This window comes from Microtus pennsylvanicus, chromosome 10 (genome assembly GCF_037038515.1).
Source record: "Microtus pennsylvanicus isolate mMicPen1 chromosome 10, mMicPen1.hap1, whole genome shotgun sequence".
Lineage (NCBI taxonomy): Eukaryota > Metazoa > Chordata > Mammalia > Rodentia > Cricetidae > Microtus > Microtus pennsylvanicus.
In genome coordinates, this window is record NC_134588.1 from 52,196,971 (window position 1) to 52,214,919 (window position 17,949).

At 42.4% G+C, this 17,949-nt stretch overlaps 1 protein-coding gene across 6 annotated transcripts in view; it reads left to right on the top strand.

Moving 5' to 3' along the window:
• Positions 1-5,761: 5,761 nt before the first annotated feature.
• Positions 5,762-17,949, top strand: part of Cop1 (COP1 E3 ubiquitin ligase) — a 119,105-nt gene continuing 106,917 nt past the window's right edge. For 4 of the 6 annotated variants that reach the window (XM_075988355.1, XM_075988357.1, XM_075988356.1 and 1 more), the window contains exons 1-2: positions 5,762-6,470; positions 13,984-14,043. In XM_075988355.1, coding sequence (XP_075844470.1) covers positions 6,034-6,470; positions 13,984-14,043 — 497 coding nt within the window. In that variant the 5' untranslated portion in view covers positions 5,762-6,033. The remainder of the gene's footprint in view (positions 6,471-13,983; positions 14,044-17,949) is intronic. The other 2 variants (XM_075988359.1, XM_075988360.1) reach the window with 1 other exon arrangement.

Consider the following 17,949-nt stretch of genomic DNA (forward strand, 5'->3'; position numbering starts at 1 on the left):
CCCAGGCCCTGTGAACAGGCGTCCGAGCTCACAGGGGGGTGCTATAACCTGGCTGAATCGACTCGAGCCTCCGACAGGAGACGGATTCCTGGGCAGGAGGGATTCAGCCAAGGTCAGGCCACACCGTAGCGGCGTGCTGCACCGTAGCAGCAGTTACGATGAAAAAAGAAGGAAGAAAAGGAATGAAAAAAGAAAAAGAGGGAGAACTGGAGACCCCAGGCCTCCAGGCGCTGGTGAGCTGAGGGGCTGGCTAAGGCCAGCCGTCTCAGGCACAGGCTTAGCATAGGAGACAAGCTGAATTGAATGCCAGTGAAGGGAACAACCGAGGCCCTGAAGGCCTGCGGTTGGAGGTCCCCCATCCCTAGAAACTGCAAAGGGTTGCCGGGAGCTCAACGGTCAATCCCTTGGGTTAAAAGAGATGGTTAAGCTGGCCGAGATGGGGACACTCACGATTAGTTGATTTGTTGTTTGAAGGAGCTGCGTCCAGGCAGATGGAACATATGGGTCGTTGTAGAGAAGGTCCTTGAGTCCTGATTCTGCCCCAGGAGGGAGCTCAGAGTCCCGGACGGAGCCTAAAGTCGGAACTCCGGCCCCAGGTGGAAGTCTGGGGTGGGCGAATCATCGGAATCACGCGGCACCATTATGTTATTCTTTTTTAAAAAATGCTGCAAGATCCCCGTGGCAGTAGGCAGCAGAAATGCTGTAGGTCCCAAATGGTGGCGGTGGGCCATGTGGTGGCAGGCAGCAGGCTCTGGGAGCAGCCGGTCCCAGAGCGGTGGCCTGAGCAGTGGCGGCAGACAGCAGGCCCTGGGAGCAGCCAGTCCCAGGCAGAGACAGCTGCTGGTCTCAGAGCAGTTGTGGCTGGCCATGTGGCAGCAGGCAGTGGGCCCCAGGCAAACACGGCTGCTGGTCCCTGAGCAATGGCTGGTTCCAGGCAGGGAGACACACAGTGGGCGGGCAGAAGACAGAAACATGGATAGACAGGACATGCAGGGTGAGGTTGAATGTTTATTCAGGGGGTTATGGAGGAGGAAGGGTGAAGGGGGGGACAGAGAGAGAGAGAAGAGGAGAAAGAGACAGAGAAGGGGGGAAGCCGAGAAGGGGGGGAGAGAGGCAGAAGCGAAGCTGCCTCTCCAAGAGGAAGATGGAAAAGAGAGCTCAGGCTGGAAGCTGAAGATCAGCCTGCCTCAGTGGATGGGGAGGGGAATGGGTGTGGCTTGTCTCTTAAAGGGACCAAAACCATAACAATGCATACACAAGTTAGTGGTATGTTTTTTCAGTAAATGTTAATTTTTTTCTAATCTGGGGAACGTTTCTAAAGATTATTAGCCTTACTTAACTCTTATTCATACTAATATGGTTCTTCCTATCATTTTACATTGTTACAATACTTCTGATAGGTTCAGGCCATATTTTGCAACACCTTGGCCAAAATTGGAAGCAGCACCTTTAAGTCAGAAATACTTAAATAAAGAAAATTAACTTTAAAACGATATGACTTAATTGTGAGGGCTTTGATGCTGTTAGTTTAACTTCACTAATGAAATGCTTGCGATTTTACATGTTTGCGATAATGGTAAAATTTTATACAATGATAAAAGTGGGTTAGATATTTTCAGAGAAATATATGCCTTCAAGTGGAAAGTCAAGGAAATGTCAGTTTATGTGAATCACCTCGCCACCTGTGGTTTTAGTGGATTATTTTCTACTAGGTGTAGCATTATGTTATTGGGTTCATAAAGATTTCCCTTTTTCTCGTTTGTAGAATGAACAACAGAAAAACTATTTCTCCTTTCTCTTATGAGTTTAGTGTTTGGCACTAAGGGTTGAGCTGATCAGCTACATCCCAGTTATTTTGAACTTCTCTGATGATTTAGAAGAGGCTAGCAGTCTTGCTCTGTAAAACAGGAGGATTTACGCTTGCAATCTTCTCGCCTCAGCTGACTCAGCACCATCAGGCCTGGTTCTCAGTTTATTGCTCTACTACTCTACTGTACAACAATAATGCAGTCAGTTATACTACAGTAACTCAGAAATCAGCGGGCAGAGATCTGATTAAACAGCCGCAGGGCAATCAGGCCCTGAAGTTTCCAGGTGAGTGTGGCAGATAAAGCTCTGTAAAGAATTTTTAACCCATTCCTTAAGAATTCCCAATTTTCTCACCAAATCTGCCACTGGTGATGATGAAGACTTGTGAAGCTTATTGCTGCTGCGTAGAACAGTAAAAGTCTGATGGATATCAGGGCAGCTACCTAGTTTGGCAGCAGCCCAAGTGTTGGAGAACAGCTTTGCCAAAAATACCACTTACCAGGGTAGGAGTATGGTGATTGAAAAAGTAAGTAATGATAATAAAGACAACAGTGAAAATAACAAAACAGAAAACACAGGAATTAATTTCCACTTGCTTAAAATACCTAGATCACAAAAGGTAGGAGAAAGATTAAAAAAAAACCTGCATTAACAGGATACAAAGAAATGAACATACTAGTTGAAGGTTGAGGGCTACATTCACAGTTAAACATACTGTTGCTAGAACAAGACAAGTCATGCTCACACCTTAGACAAAAGCATTCTGTAGGCCAACCACTCCCTGGGTGGAATCATTGTTATCTCCTTAAGGAACTAGGAACTTTGTTTGTGGTGGAAACAGATAACCTTGAAGGAACAGAAGTTCCAACTCTCTGATCTTCAGACAACAAGGTGGAAATAGACTCACAGTTTTGGATCTCCACCCAAAAAGAAGGTTCAGGAAGAGCCTGCTAGGAGAGAAGGAAGGAGAACCTAGCCAGTAGGATGGTGACTCCAGTCACATGTAGTCCAGTCTACGGTGGTGGCTGTTAAGCCATAGGCAAAAGGCTTTTTCATGAATCCATACCACAAACATTGGGCACCAAATGTGGCAAGAATAATAAAAACCCAGAGCAGGTTGAACGTGAAGATCAGAAAAGCAAAGCAGTCAATTGCTAGAGAGCTCTTACCTCCACAAAATCTTCAGACTGAAAAGAGAGTGAGTGCCTATCTCATCCTGCCTTATATTCCTCTCTAGTGCTGGGATTAAAGCCATGCACCACCACTGTTCAGCTTCCATGTATAACTAGTGTGGTTGCTGGGATTAAGGGTGTGTACCACACTGCCTGGCTGACTAGTGTGGATAGCTTTGCACTCTGATCTTCAGGCAAGCTTTATTTATTAAAACACAAATAAAATACCATTATAAGCTCTCTTTCTGGTTTGGGAAAAAAATTCAATAGGAATTCTTCTCCAGTCCTCCCAAACTAAGTTGGGTATCCTGGTTCTGTCTGGAATGAGATGCATGGTTTAGGTTTTGCTTGAAAGGATGACTGGCCAACTGTGTGAATGACTAAATGAATGAGGGGAAGTTTGGCCTAGGACGTTATCTGCTTTCTTGATTTTGGTGCTGCTGTTGTTTTGTCTGTTCTCCCCAAAATGAGGTTAGCGTGTGCTCACTCTGGCTAATTTGATTAAAATTCTGCCCATTTCTCAGAGTTCTGCCAGTAGGTAACTCCTTCTGCATGTTGCTGTTAGTGGTTTGTCTTTTATTTTTTTAATTTATGTTTCTTTAAAAAAGAGTCTCCTTTACTCTCTAGGCTGAGAAATTTCTAGTCATACCAACCCACATGTAGAGTCCCCCCTCCCCCCTGTCATTCACTTGGTGCCTCTCCTTTCTGGGGCTCCAGTCGGCAGTGGTTCCTTGTAAATGGACAGTCCCCCAGATTGGGGTCACTTTACATGGTAAGGTCCTTGGGACCTTGGCCAGGGCATTGCAGCCTCCCAAGTGCCTGAGACCAGGCTGTACCGTTTGGTCTCCCTAGACTTGTTTTTTCCTTTACAGACATCACTGTCCTTCCTTGGGAGTGGGGCTGGAAGCAACAGCTTGGAGTTGTGGTTCTCAACCTTCCTAAGGTTACGACCCTTTAATATAGGCCATATTGTGCTGATCCCCTACCATAAAATTATCTTTGTTGCTCCTTTGTAACTGCAATCTTGCTACTGTTATGAATTGTAATATAAACATTTGTTTTTAGAAGATCTTAGGGGACCCCCATGAAAGGGTTGCAACCCACAGGTGGAGAATTGCTGACTTAGGGGAATGGTGTCATCCTTTTCTGATCTATGCTCCTTTCTCTTGTAGACCAGGCTGGCCTCAAACTCACAGAGATCCGCTTGCCTCTGCTTCCCGAGTGCTGGGATTGAAGGCGTGTGTCACCACCGCCAGGCAAAGGAAGGCACGTCTCCCTGTCGGGGAATGACAGGCGGGGATACTCACCACTATACTAACAAGGAAGACGACTCCTTTCTCTAATTCAAAATTTTTTTTAACTGGAAGACCTAAACCCACCTTCCCTCCTGGGATCTGTCCTCTACACCTGGGATGATTGCTAGCTACTCCTCCTGACTTTTTACTTCAGATAAAAGGAAGCATATTGGGGCAGTGGCAAGGAAGGTCTTTTTGGCCTTGCTTTTGAGACAGCTTTATCCAAGTACCCTGATTGGGACCCCAATGTGTACACAGGCTTTCAGGCCTTAAACATTTTCCATCTGTACGTTATAACTGGAATTTGGGGTGCAGCTTAAAAACCCCACTGAGGTTCCTATACAAGAACTCAACGTCCAAGAGTCCTGGGCCATTTTTGAGTAATCACAATAAATAAATAGATTGATAGATAAATAAATAAATTCAGGACTAAAACCGCTCTTGATCCACTGACTCTGGAAAATTCAAGGGTATTAAATTTGGAAATTGTCAAAAAATTTCAAAATTTCAAAAGCTAGGGGGTTTTGCAGGAATGATAACCTTCAACTCATTGAGGAGGCCCAAAGGTTTACAGTAACCGAGACAGGAAAGGTAAGGGCAATGTCTGTACCTATTTCACGACTTTTTTTTTGTAAGCCTGTTTCTCCTCAGAATAGGGCTGAAATAGTACTCAAGGCAACAAACAGTCCCTAATCAGGGGGAAATGGGCCTACAACAAATAAGTCATCGGACAGATGTGACATTAGACGCTGTGAATTCTCCCCTGTATGCCCCACGTCCAGAAGATGATTCTGGCAAAAGTAGTCCTCCCAAACCAGCAAAGATTAGGTTTAGTTTGCATTCTCCAGGGAGGATTTTGTATGAAACTAGGCTTGTTCGTTCTATGAAAACAAATCAGGAGTTATCAAAGAGGCTTTACAAACTATTACAGATAATTTAGATAAGTGACAAAGGTAACAGAAGTCAAATAATTTCCGGTACCATAAAATGTTTGAAACCCATGGCTCATTACCCTTTCACTGCCCTGGCTGGCCCCCTACTGCTCCTTTTCGTAGGCCTTCTGGAGCTAAACAAAAGAAGAAACACAAATTACATTCCTGCCACCTGCCATGCCATTGGGCAACAACGTGAAGGCTCAGGAGACCAAGACAAGCGATCTCAGTAGGTCCCAATTTGGATCCGCACGCGCAGACGCCACTGCTTCGCACCGCCTCCGGTCCAGCAGAACAATCTGCCAGCGTCCGCTCGGGGAGCTGCTTTTCGAGCGTCCCTGGTCCTTCAGTCCAAGCCCGCTACATCTCCCTCCACTTCACTCCCTTCCACTCTTTGACTCTATTCAAATGGCCATTCCGCTGCAGCGTCACGAACGGAACCAGCTTCCCCCGCGCAGGCCCACACACTAGGCCTCCCGGCAGAGCCCAGCGCCGGCCGCTGCGTGCGCAGCTGCCCCGGGTGCCCCGCCCCTTCCGCCGCTCGTGCGCAAGCCCGGCCGCCTCGGCGCGCCCGGGTTGGCTACCCCGGCGGCCTCCTCGGCAGTCATGGCTTCTCTGATGTGATAGTTTCCCCCGCCCCCTCGCGTAGGACGCGGCGGCGGGGCGGCGGTGGAGAGCTCAACTTTATTGTTCCCCCGGCCCACCTCCCGGCGCGTCCTCAGGATGCTCGGAGGCTGAGCGCCGGGGGCGGCGGAGGGTCGCGGTCCGACCGGGCCCTCGCCTCAGAGCGCAGGACCAAGGGAGGGAGGGAGGGAGGGAAGCACCATGTCAGGTAGCCGCCAGGCCGGCTCGGGTTCCGCTGGGACGAGCCCCGGTTCCTCGGCGGCCTCTTCGGTGACTTCCGCCTCCTCGTCCTTATCCTCGTCTCCGTCGCCGCCTTCCGCGGCGGCCTCGGCGGCGACGCTGGTGTCCGGCGGGGCGGCTCCGGCCGCGGGCTCGGGTGGCCTCGGCGGCCCGGGGCGGCCTGTGCTGGTGGCGGCCGCGGTGTCCGGCAGCGGCGGCGCCAGCGGTGGCGGGGCGGTGTCCGCGGGCCTGTCCCGGCTCAGCTGCGCGGCCAGGCCCAGCGCCGGTGTTGGAGGGAGCAGCACCAGCCTGGGCAGCAGCAGCAGCAGCAGCAGCAATAGCAGGAAGCGACCTCTGCTCGCCCCGCTCTGCAACGGGATCCACAACTCCTACGAAGACAAAAGCAACGACTTCGTTTGGTGGGTTCGCAGAACTGCCCCTGCACCCTCGACCATGAGTTTCTACTGCTGAAGCTGACCGGGTCCGGTGTGGGGAGGCCTGATAAAGAGCGCAGCTTGGGGGTGTCGAGGAGTTGAGTGTTTGCAGAGTTACAGGTTCCTGGTTGGGGGGTGAAGGTGGACGGGGATCCCCAGGCAAAGTGGTAAAATGTGATTACGCTGAGGTGGGTTGCCGGTATGCAGGAACGGAAGACATTTAAGGGACTGCCTAAGGATGGAAGTGGAGATCCAGGAAGTGGTTATGTAGAAAAGGAAATATTTGAGCCAGGAGTTTGAATCGTGAATGCTTTTTGACCATTTAGTGAATTAGGCACCAGTCTGGAGTAGTTCATGTGAATTAGATTTTCAGAGGAAGACTTACTGCCCGAGATTCTGAGTTAAAGAATTGCCTGTCACCTGTGTACTGTAAATACAGTAGGTGGTGCTCGAAACACAGTTGGGGATGTTTTACAGAGTGATCTTTTTAAGTACCCACCAGGCGTGGGAATATGTAGATGTCTTCTATTTGAGTGGATAAAACACTTGTAATTCTGTTGTTGATAATAATGTAGTCAAAATTTGTTCACGACCATTTAATTTCACGTTCCAACTATTGGAATGAGAGAAACCCATTTCTTAGTGTTCCTGTGATGAACGGAAATATTAAAGAACTGTGGTGGTGCATGTCTATAATCCCAGCACCCTAGAGGCAGAGGCAGGTAGATCTCTGTGAGTTCGAGGCCAGCCCGGTCTACAAAAGGTAGTTCCAGGACAGGTTCCCAAAGCTACAGAGAAACCCTGCTTTGAAAAGACCTGCCCCCCCCCCCCGGAAAAACTCCCAACACAAAACAAAACAAAAAAGAGAACTGTATAAAATAGTGGAACTTCTGTATCATTGCATCACAGCTGACATCTTGAATGACACAGTAGGATTTAGTCATTTGGCATCTAAGGGGGGTTTAAGCAAAAAGATGAATCTGTTTGTTTTGAAATTATTTTTGAGTTTTAATTGGATTTTAAATGCTAGTTGTAAGATTAAGAGAACTTAGTTAACCTTTCCTGCTCAAAAATTGGTAGACTTCTGGGCCTCTCCTGTGAAGGGACTTTGTTGACTGACTTGATGTAGGAAGTTGGTTTGAACAGTCATTCTTGGGGAAGTTGGTTCACTTTAGAGTTGAAGATGCTCTTATATGGTGTTATTAAATACGATAGGGTTAGAGATTGTAGCTATTGAGAAAGATATTGGCTATAGTCTCTTGCTTTTTCAGGAATATAATTTGTATATCTGCTTTTCTTTAGATTTAGAAGTAACACTTGTTGAAACACATGACTATTTGTACACAATTTAAATAGTTTATGGTTGCATTTCTCGTTGTTTGTTTTGTTTTTTTGAGACAGGGTTCTCTGCGTAGCCCTGACCATTTTGGAACTCACTCTGTAGACCAGGCTGGCCTTGACCTCAAGAGTTCTGCCTGTCTCTGCCTCGTGAGTGCCCAGTGCTGGGATTAAAAGTGTGTCCAACCACCACCTGCCCAGCTGAGGTGTTTGCGTTCTTGTCCAGTCACTAGTGTCACATGATAAGGTAGAAGCTAGTAAAACAGGCAGCTTGCAAAAGTTTTTAGCCATTATTTGCATTTCAGTATTCAAAAAATAGAGAAAACAAACATGCCATCATCCTTAGGTCATTTAATATTGTAAAATGTGTGGGAAATCAGAGTATTAATCAGTTATTTTGCAGATAACTTAGACATTGACTGTTAAACCATCTGTCTGAGAGTAATACAGGCTGTGGTATAGGGAGCAGGAGGTGGATGAGGAGCAGCTGGCCCTAGGTTTGTTATTAGGCGTGTCCTAGTTTCATTTCTGTGATGTGTCAGACACCTTGACTACAAGCACCTTAGTGAAGAACAGGTTTATTGGGCTCACAATTTCAGTTACAGTTCATTATTGTGGAGAGAACAATGCAGTCTAGTAGAAAGGAATGTTCCACGCTGCCTGTTCGCTTGCCTCTGACCTAGCTGACTTTCTCCACTCCTGTACAGTTCAGCACTTCAAACCAGATGCTGCTGCCCCAAATGAGCTGGGTTGTCTTACAACAGTTAAGAATGGAGAAAATCCCTCACAGGCATGCCAGTGGTCAGCCTGATCTAGACATTCCTTGGTTGACACTTTCTGGGGGTTCTAGGTGATGTTGACAGTTAAAACTAACCACCTCGGGAGTAGAACTAAATTATTACTTCATCACCTGTTTGTTTAAAAAGATTATTGTGCCTAGGGACTTGAGAGGAGACTTTGTGGCTAAGATGACTTGTTACTCTCCCAGATGACTTGTTCCCAACACCCATATGGCTGCTCACAACTGTCTGTAACTCCATTTTCAGGAGGGTCTCGTAGGCACCAGGCACACAAGTGGTGCACATACATACTTGTAGGCAAAAACACCCATACACACTCATAAAATAAATAATTAGAATTAAGCCTACCCTCTTATCCTATGTTGTATAGGTATTATATTTTATATTCTAATGAGAAAATGTTCAGTGAATATTTTTAGTTAAAATTCCAAATATTTCACTAAGAACCTTACTTTATTACTTTTCTTTGTGTGTGTTGAGATTGGCTATTCAGAAGACTTAATCAGTGAGTATATGTTGCAGTTCTTAAACTAGGTTTAATTTTGATCAGACTCTTGGAGTAGGATATGTACTAGGTAGTCCTAAAAACCCTTTTTTATTCCTAATTGGTCTCTAGGTGTTTTTGTCTTTTCCTATATCTCAGTGTCAGATTGTGAGGCAATTCAAATTACTGTAATCTTTTATATCGAAATGAGGTTTAAGTTCAAATAATGTTAATTCTTTACTCATTGATAACACCTTTTAAAAGATACATTTGTATTTCACATCTCATTTTATCCTTAGAGTAGTTGTAAAGAGTTATGTAGACTCTTGTTATTTTATTATAACACGAGTATGATGATTTCCACCTGCTGTTTTAGGTGGAATGAGAACTCCGATCTGGAGTCTCAGTTTAGCACTTCCACTTACGTGTTTAGAAAGCTTGAGCTCTGAGTTCTAGAACACTGTCCAGTGGTTCCTAAATGGGCTCGATTAGAGGTAAGACGCTGTTTTCATTTTAATGTTTTTCTCCTTAGCCAGCTACTTCTCCCCTTGCTGTCCCTATTCTAAGACATATTATAATGGGAAGCTAGGGTGGGCAGCAGTAGATAAGGACATGCCTCCACCCCCATCCAAACCCTACTTGAGAACAGTTATTTAAAATAAAGTCACATACCTAATTTCAGGAACACTCTTGTCTTTATCATATTTGAAAGTAGGTTTGCATTTAATTGTAGGATTGATTGACATTTTAGATACTTATAGCTTGTAGTCTTATGTATCTTATAAATGATTGACAGTATTAAGTTGTGGGTATTTTCACAGGAAAATTAATTTCAAAGAAAATTAAGGTGACATGAGAAGTCCCAGTACATTAACTCTGGAATTTAGTATGCTTTTCTTGCTAAATGAAAGCCAAGAAACTTCAACAGCAACTTATGTCAGAATTGCCTAGAAAGATAGTGTCTTTTCCTAAAGACATCTCATGCAAGGATGTTAAACACAGCAAATGAACTGTGTTACATGGTGACTTGGGTTTTGCCATATCAACTTTCAATCTCTAAATCTAAATGATGATCTCATAAAACCAAAAGGGAGTTTTTTAAGAATAATACAAACTAGTTCATAATTTTTTTTCTTAATTTTTAAATTTAAATTCTAAGTCTTACTTAACCTTTAAAACTCATAAATTACATCCTCTGAAGATGTAAAATAGAAAGTTACAGGATCCCATACACAGCTGTTACAATGGCATACTTAAGCAGAATTCTCTGCAGAAGACTGCACCCATGTTTTGGGAATGTATGTCGTCCTTTTCATATATGGCTGTCTAAGCAATTATTTAGTAAACTCACCAACTTAGCTTAATTCTAGATCATCTTGAAGTGCCCGTAGCTGCAGAGCCAAGAATCAGCCTTTATCTAAGTGGAGGTCCCTGAGGGTGGAATGCAGGCTGCTAGTGGCAGTGTTGGGTTATGGTTCCCTGTAACTACTATTTTAGTAATACTTGTTAAGACATTTTTTTGTCATCAGTCTGTTTTCTTTATTGGCTGTTTCCCCTCCTGCTCATAGGTTCTGTTTTCATTTGGGTGCCTAGCATGATGCCATAGGCTGAACTCACACACACACACACACACACACACACACACTTTGGTGGTAGACATTGTTGTCTTGAAGACCAGTTTGCTCTTTTTGATTTCTTTTTTTAATTAAAATTAAGCAGCACTTTGAAGGCAAGTTTTAAGAACTAAGTCTTTCCTAGAGTCTGATAGGCTGGGACTACTTCTACTATCTCTTCTAGGATATCTACTGACACCTGGGGTTTGAAGAATAGCTCCATCATTTTATTCCTGATCTTGTGCAGTTGGACCGTTAATACAGTCACACTTACTAACAGGGAAGAAAGCTTATGAGGCTGTTCCAGAGTTCTTTCTGATGTCCCTTTGTGCTTCCTTAAGTGTCGATTAGTTGTTCTGCTTGTGTTATGACAACCTACAAAATGCTTTCAGGCAAAAGAATGAGGCCACAATAAACTGGGTCCACATAAAAATATGTTCATTTGTTTCCCTTCCTGTGCTGACTAGTGTTCAGTGCATAAAAGAGGTGGTTTGTTTATATTTAGTTTTCTGAGTAACATGGTCAAAGGAAAGTTCTCCCCAGTTAGATGTTGGCCTTAAAAGCAAGTGAACTAACTTCATTAGGTTTCTCTGAGAATAAATTTAACTATCTTTTACTTGTTTTACCTTTTGACATTTTAAAGCATTGATTTGTATGTTACAGTTGTTGGTACCATAACAGTTGTGGTTAGATGTAGCTATCATTTCATGCAGATGTGTGAACATAAAATACCTGCAGTGCCTTTAATTCCAGCCAGGGCAGAGGCAGGCAGATCTCTGTGAGTTCAAGGCTAGCCTAGTCTACAGAGTGAGTTGCAGGACAGCCAGGGCTGTTGCACAGAGAAATCCGGTCTTGAAAAGCCAAAACAACAACAACAACAAAAACCTGCCTCAAGGCATGAATGTAGGTTTTGGCAAAATAAAATCTCCTTAATAATTTTGAATTAATTGTTTCATTCTTTTTGAGCTAATGTAGGAATGAAGAACAGGCGATTCTGAGATGTAGAAAATTAGAATTCCATAATTGAAATCAGTTGTAGAATACACGGTAAAGTTTAAAGGTGGCATAAGATCCTAGTGACAATGGTGTTTGGTTCTATTATGGACTCTTTTAAATAAATCTTTTAGTGATGAGGCATCACTAAAGTACTGGCTATTATTGTGTGGGAAAATTGGCTGTTGGTGACACTCTACTTGAGAATCCTGTGAAGTGGCATGATGGATAAAACAGTTGCTGCATAAACCAGTCCAAAGTCTGTTCTGGAACCTTAGTAGAAGGAGAGCCAGCTGCTGAGTCCTCTAACCTGCACATGTTCCACAGGACCTGCACACACAGATAAAATCAAGTTTAGCTGGGTGTACATCTTTTAATCCCAGCACTTGGGAGGAGACAAGTATATATATGTGAGTTCCAATGCTAGCCTGATCTACATTCTGAGTTCCAAGCTAGCCAGGGCTACGCAAAGACCCTGCCTCTGAAAAAATAAAAAAAATAAAAACTAATTCATACTGGGGAGTATAGTTCAGTAGGTAAAGTGCTTGCTGAATATGCATAAGGACCTGAGTTCGTATCCTCATCAAAAGGTGGAGTTGGCAGTGTACACACCTGTAACCTCAGTGCTAGGGGTTGGAGACAGATGAATTTGGAGTTCACTAGCCAATGTTGCAGAAGAAGTGTACCCAAAGTTCAGTGAGAGACTTACTCTTCCCTTTAGCCCCCATGTAAAAGGTTGAGTTATTGAAGAAAACATCCCAACATTGACCTCTCACCTCTAACCTCTACATTCATCCAGATGGGCTAGCATTCGGACATACGAACATACACACATGCATATACTACACACCATCCAAAAAAAATTAAATCATTAAAGTTAAATACTAAAACATACACATTTGTAAGAGCCCCGATTTGATTTTTATGTGTAGTTTACATACATGATATAAGACAAAGTTTATATAAATCTAAAGAGAAAAGTATAATAAAATTCTGTTTTGGCTGGGGACATATCTTAGATCAGGAATGCCTAGTGTGTATGAGGCTATGTGCAAAATCAGTGTGGCTGGACGCATGTACATAATAAAAGAAGATAACAATTGAAAATATATTTCCATAGGGCCCTTTCGAGAGGTTGTGTGTGTGTGTGAACAGGAGCATGCCAGAGGACTTTCATCTTTAGGATTTTTCTTCACCTTATTTGAAACAGTGTTATTGGCTGGGAGCTCACCAATTAGACTATACTAGCCACCCAGGGATCCCCAGGAATTCTGTCTTTGCCTCCCTGGTTCACAAATCATACACATTTACATGGTTTTGAAGACTGGAACTCAGGTCCTCTTGCTTGTAAGGCAAATGTTTTGCCAACTGAGCCACCCCAACTCCCTTTATTTTATTTTTTTTTTAGTTGACACAGTTATTTTGTGTACTTAGAGTCCAGCTTTTCAGTACATGTGTATAATATGTAATGGTTGGATTAATACAGTTTGGTATGTCTATCACCTTAGGGATTTACCATTTCTTTGTGGTAGGAACATTGAAAATATCCTGTCCTAGCCAATTAAAATGTTTAGTTTCTTTGTGTTAACCATAGTTATCATATTATGATTTAGATCATTCAAGATACTTGTCCTACCTAACGATAACCTTATACCATTCATCATACTCTTTATGGCCAATCTTTTTTTTTTTAAGACAGTTCCTCAGTTTCTTTTTTTTTTAATGTTTATTTATTATGTATACAATATTCTGTCTTGTGTGTGTCTGCAGGCCAGAAGAGGGCACCAGACCTCATTACAGATGGTTGTGAGCCACCATGTGGTTGCTGGGAATTGAACTCAGGACCTTTGGAAGAGCAGGCAATGCTCTTAACCTCTGAGCCATCTCTCCAGCCCCTTTATGGCCAATCTTAAGTGCAAAGAATGCAGGGATTTTGAGTGTTGTTTTGATCTTCTGTAGAAGAATATGGAAGAGGAGAATTAGAATTGAAATTTAACTCACAGCATCAGGATATATGGGTTATGTTAATGTTTGAATAATCTAAGTGTATTCACTGCGCTTAGTTTAGAATGTATTGCTCCCTGGGTCAGCTTGAGTATGTTACTTTTACTAATAGTCCTGTAAATGTCTGTTAAGAAAATTAGAATACTTAACTCTTAGCCATATATTAAATTTGATTTGGTTGATTTTAGGTCACTAGCCCTTTACAATGTGTAGTACTCTGCCTTAATAAACATTTATTAGTGATTGGTTTTTTCTTTTCTTTGTAGCCCCATCTGCTTTGATATGATTGAAGAAGCGTACATGACAAAATGTGGCCATAGCTTTTGGTAAGATGGTTTTTATTCAATATAAATGCAACTAACAAGAAGTTATGCCCTTTAAACTCATTTTAGATTGTTTCTTCAACTGATAGGTTTGACAGTTCAAGATGTAAAATGTGTTTAGTACATAACATCTGTGAAATAGAGGCTGTAAAATCTTATGGTTATTTCCTATTAGCAGAAACGGTGATGTTTTAGAAAATTAAGGCGGGTAATCAGTCATTAAGCACGAGATACCAGTTACTCACTTGGAAGCAAGGTGAGAGGACCCTTAAAACAGGTGGCACAAACCTAGGAAAAGGATGGAGTGGATTAAAACATCCTATGCTGTCCTTGTTAATACTTCACAGGTTGTCTTTAGACTATATGGTGTTATTTTGATCTATTTATTTTGCAGTCTTACCCATCTTGATAATTATGTTGTGCTATGGTTGTTCGTTATTGTATAGTCTCCAGGACTTGTTCTTTTTTCAAAACTGAAACTCTATACTTTTTAAAACAATGATTCGCTTTTCATCTTTGCAGTTTACAAAATCCAGTATTCTGCTTTGTGTTTGCCACTTCTAGATATCACATATATGTGTACTTATATCATGTCTTAGTTAGGGTTTTAATTGCTGTGAAGAGACACCATGATCTTGGCAACTCTTACAAAGGGGAAATATTTAATTGGTGGCTTGCTTACAGTCTTAGAGGTTCAGTACATACATTATCATCATGGCAGGGGCATGGTGGCATGCAGGTAGACGAGAGCTCTACTTCTTGCAAGCAACAGGAAGTCTACTGAGATAATGGGCCATATCTTGAGCAATAGGAAACCTTAAAGCCTGTCCCCACAGTGACACATTCCCTTCAACAAGGCCATACTCACTCCAACAAAGCCACACCTCTTGTTAGAGCAACCCCTTTGGGGGCCATTTTCTTTCAAACCACCACAGATCATATGTGTCTTTCTATGAGTGACTTACTTCACATAATGTCCTTTGAATTCTTCTGTGTTCTATTGTGACACAATTACCTTTTTAAGTTTGAATAGTATTTTGTTACATGTACAGGTGACATTTTGTTTATCCATTCAGTCATCTATGATGATTGGGTTGAGTCTACCTCCTGACTCTTATGAATAATGTTACCATGAATGTGTATTAGTTATTTTTCTGTTGCTGTGATAAAACAGCATGATCAGAAACAGCTTATCGATGGAAAAGTCAAGAGTTTCCCAATCCAGAGAGAAAGGAGTGCATTGTGGTGGGGAAGCATAGCAGCAAGCAGCAGGCATGGTGGCAGGATTGTTAAGATGAGAGCTCACATCTTCAAATACGACTCAAAGTAGAGAGAGGGAACAGCAAGTGGGAAAGACTATAAACACTAAGAACCCTCCACCAGTAATATACTTCTGGCAAAGATGGACCTCTCAGCTTCCCCAAACATTGCCAAATATATGAGCCATTAAGGAGAACTCTCATTCACACCGTTACCGTATGCATATAGAAATATTTCTGCAGAACTCTGCTTCCAATTCTTTTTGATATCCACCTTTTTTGTTGTTGTTGTTGTTTTACTTTTGCTGCCTTACTACAAGGGATACCTAAAAAGGTGGAAGTAAGGACCGGGTCTAGGTTTTCACAGGGTAAGGTAGTGAGGTAGGCGGGAAGCACATGTGTAGCTGCCTGCTCTCTCCAGGCATGCCACTCTTCCAGTACCTCACATGCTCAGCAACGTGCACACCTCTGCACCGGACATCGTTTTGTTTCTTACAGAGGCTTTTCATTAAGTTGTAGAAACTGATTAAATCAATGGTCATTAAATCAACTGACCCTTCAGTTCCTCTCATCTCCCTGTTGATGAAGGTGAGCTTGAAGTTACAAACATCTACAAAGTAGCTAGTCCCCTGAGCAACCTAGAAGCTCCCAAACAGCAGACACCTGGCTTTATTTGTTTATTTTTTCCATTAGAACTAGCATATTCTACTTGGGATCATCCATATTCATGAATTATTTATGGGTCCTGTTAGCATGTAAGATTAACATTAATATTTCTTTAGTCCATATTGGAAGTTGTGCCTATAATTTTATGTTGAAAATGGGTGGGCATGACATTTGGCAGGTAGATATCCTTGAGTTAATAGTGGGTGAGGCCATTGATCTGGAGTATGATGTTTCAAGGTTAGATTAGATAAGAAGTTCAGATTAAGCTAATTTACTTAATTTGTAGTATTTATGTTCTTCATTAAAATAAAATTATGCCACTATATATTCTTGATTTAGAAAAGCAACTTTTGTCGTATAGAATGCTGTGCTACAGAAAGTAAATGTCTCTTAGTTGCTTTTTTCTCCATTGTCAGAAGTTTTCACTGTTAAGGAATGAGTATATCTTTTTTTCAGAATTTCTTTTGCCTTGTTATTTTTCAGTTTTCTTTGAAATTTTATTCTTTCACAATTCATATATAAATAATGTACTGTAATCATAATACCCTACTCATTATATACTCTTATCCCCTTCCTTCCCACCAAATATGTTTACCAAGAACTCCCCTTCCTACTTGTGTGTCGTTTTTCATTTTTTATTGATTAATTTGATTATTTGAAAATTTCATACATGTATATATTATGATTACATTCTTCTTTTACCTCCCTCCTGTTCCTACCAAGCCTCCTCACCCCTACTAGTCCTTTTCTTTCGCTCATGTCTTTGTTGTTTCTGTGGCCCAACTGCATTTATTAAAGGGTGCCTGTGGGAACATGGACAGGCAGTTTTTTGCATAAGCAAGGGCAGCTTACCAGGGCTACCACACTGTTGAATATGATCTGTGCCTCCCACCCTGGTGACCATTGTCTATAGTTCCTGGAAAAAACTTAGGGACTTATGTGGCCCTCCCCCATTTGTGATGGTTTACTGATGAACCCAGTCTTTTAGAGGTCTTGTGTAAGTAGCCTCTGCTGTGGTAAGGTCTGGATTACAAAAGTCCTGTCATGTCCGAGAGACAGCATTTCACAGTAGTCTTTCTTTCCCATCTCTGCTTTCTCTTCTTCCATGTTCCTTAAGATTGGGGTGGGGAGGATTAAACATGCCCAAAAGTTACTTATTTTTAGTCTTTGGTTAACTGTAGCCCATTACAAAGAGAAGCACTACTATGTGGGCATAAACAATTATTTAGGAAGCATTTTGACATCATATCCATATAGCAGAACAGCAGTGGTAGATTCTCTCTTAGGTCCAAACCTCCTTGAACAGATTTATACTGCCTGACATGAATTCATACTGTGCAGCAAGCCTAAACCTCATCAGAAAATAATTGGTTACTCCCATAACAGATATGCTACTATTGGCACATGTGGGCACATCTTGCATGGGAGGTTGTTATTGTAGCTTGCCAGGTTCACAGATGGGTAAGACTCTTGGTGACCCTTCTACTCCAGAAATCTGCATAATGCCTTCACTACTATAAATGTTAGTGAGAAGGAAGAAAGCTTCTAGCACAATTCTTGCTTGATTTAAGTTCTTTGACATAAGTGTGGGGTATATTTCAGCAGTAGGGTCTTGTCTATCATCTAGTCTGGTAGACAGTAAAGAGAAGTAACATCAGCCTGCATTGTCTTTGGGACCTTTGGGACCTTCCTGACTAATTACTTATATAGAGGTGGCAATCATATTTTTTTTAATAATTTAATGGCTTCTGAGAGCAGTGTTATGTTGTTTTATCTTTGGCACAGTTGCTGCTATTTCAGCCAGTAATTGCAACTCTGCAGTTTCTGGCCTGCTTATGTGGCAGTGCTGCCAGGTCTGGTGGGAATTCTGTTCCTGCAGGCACTGGCTGTATTGTTGCCGCTAAAGGTAGCTTTAACTAAATATTTATCATTGTATTTATAGATAGATTCAATATTCAAAGGCTGGGGTGAAAACCTGCTAGCT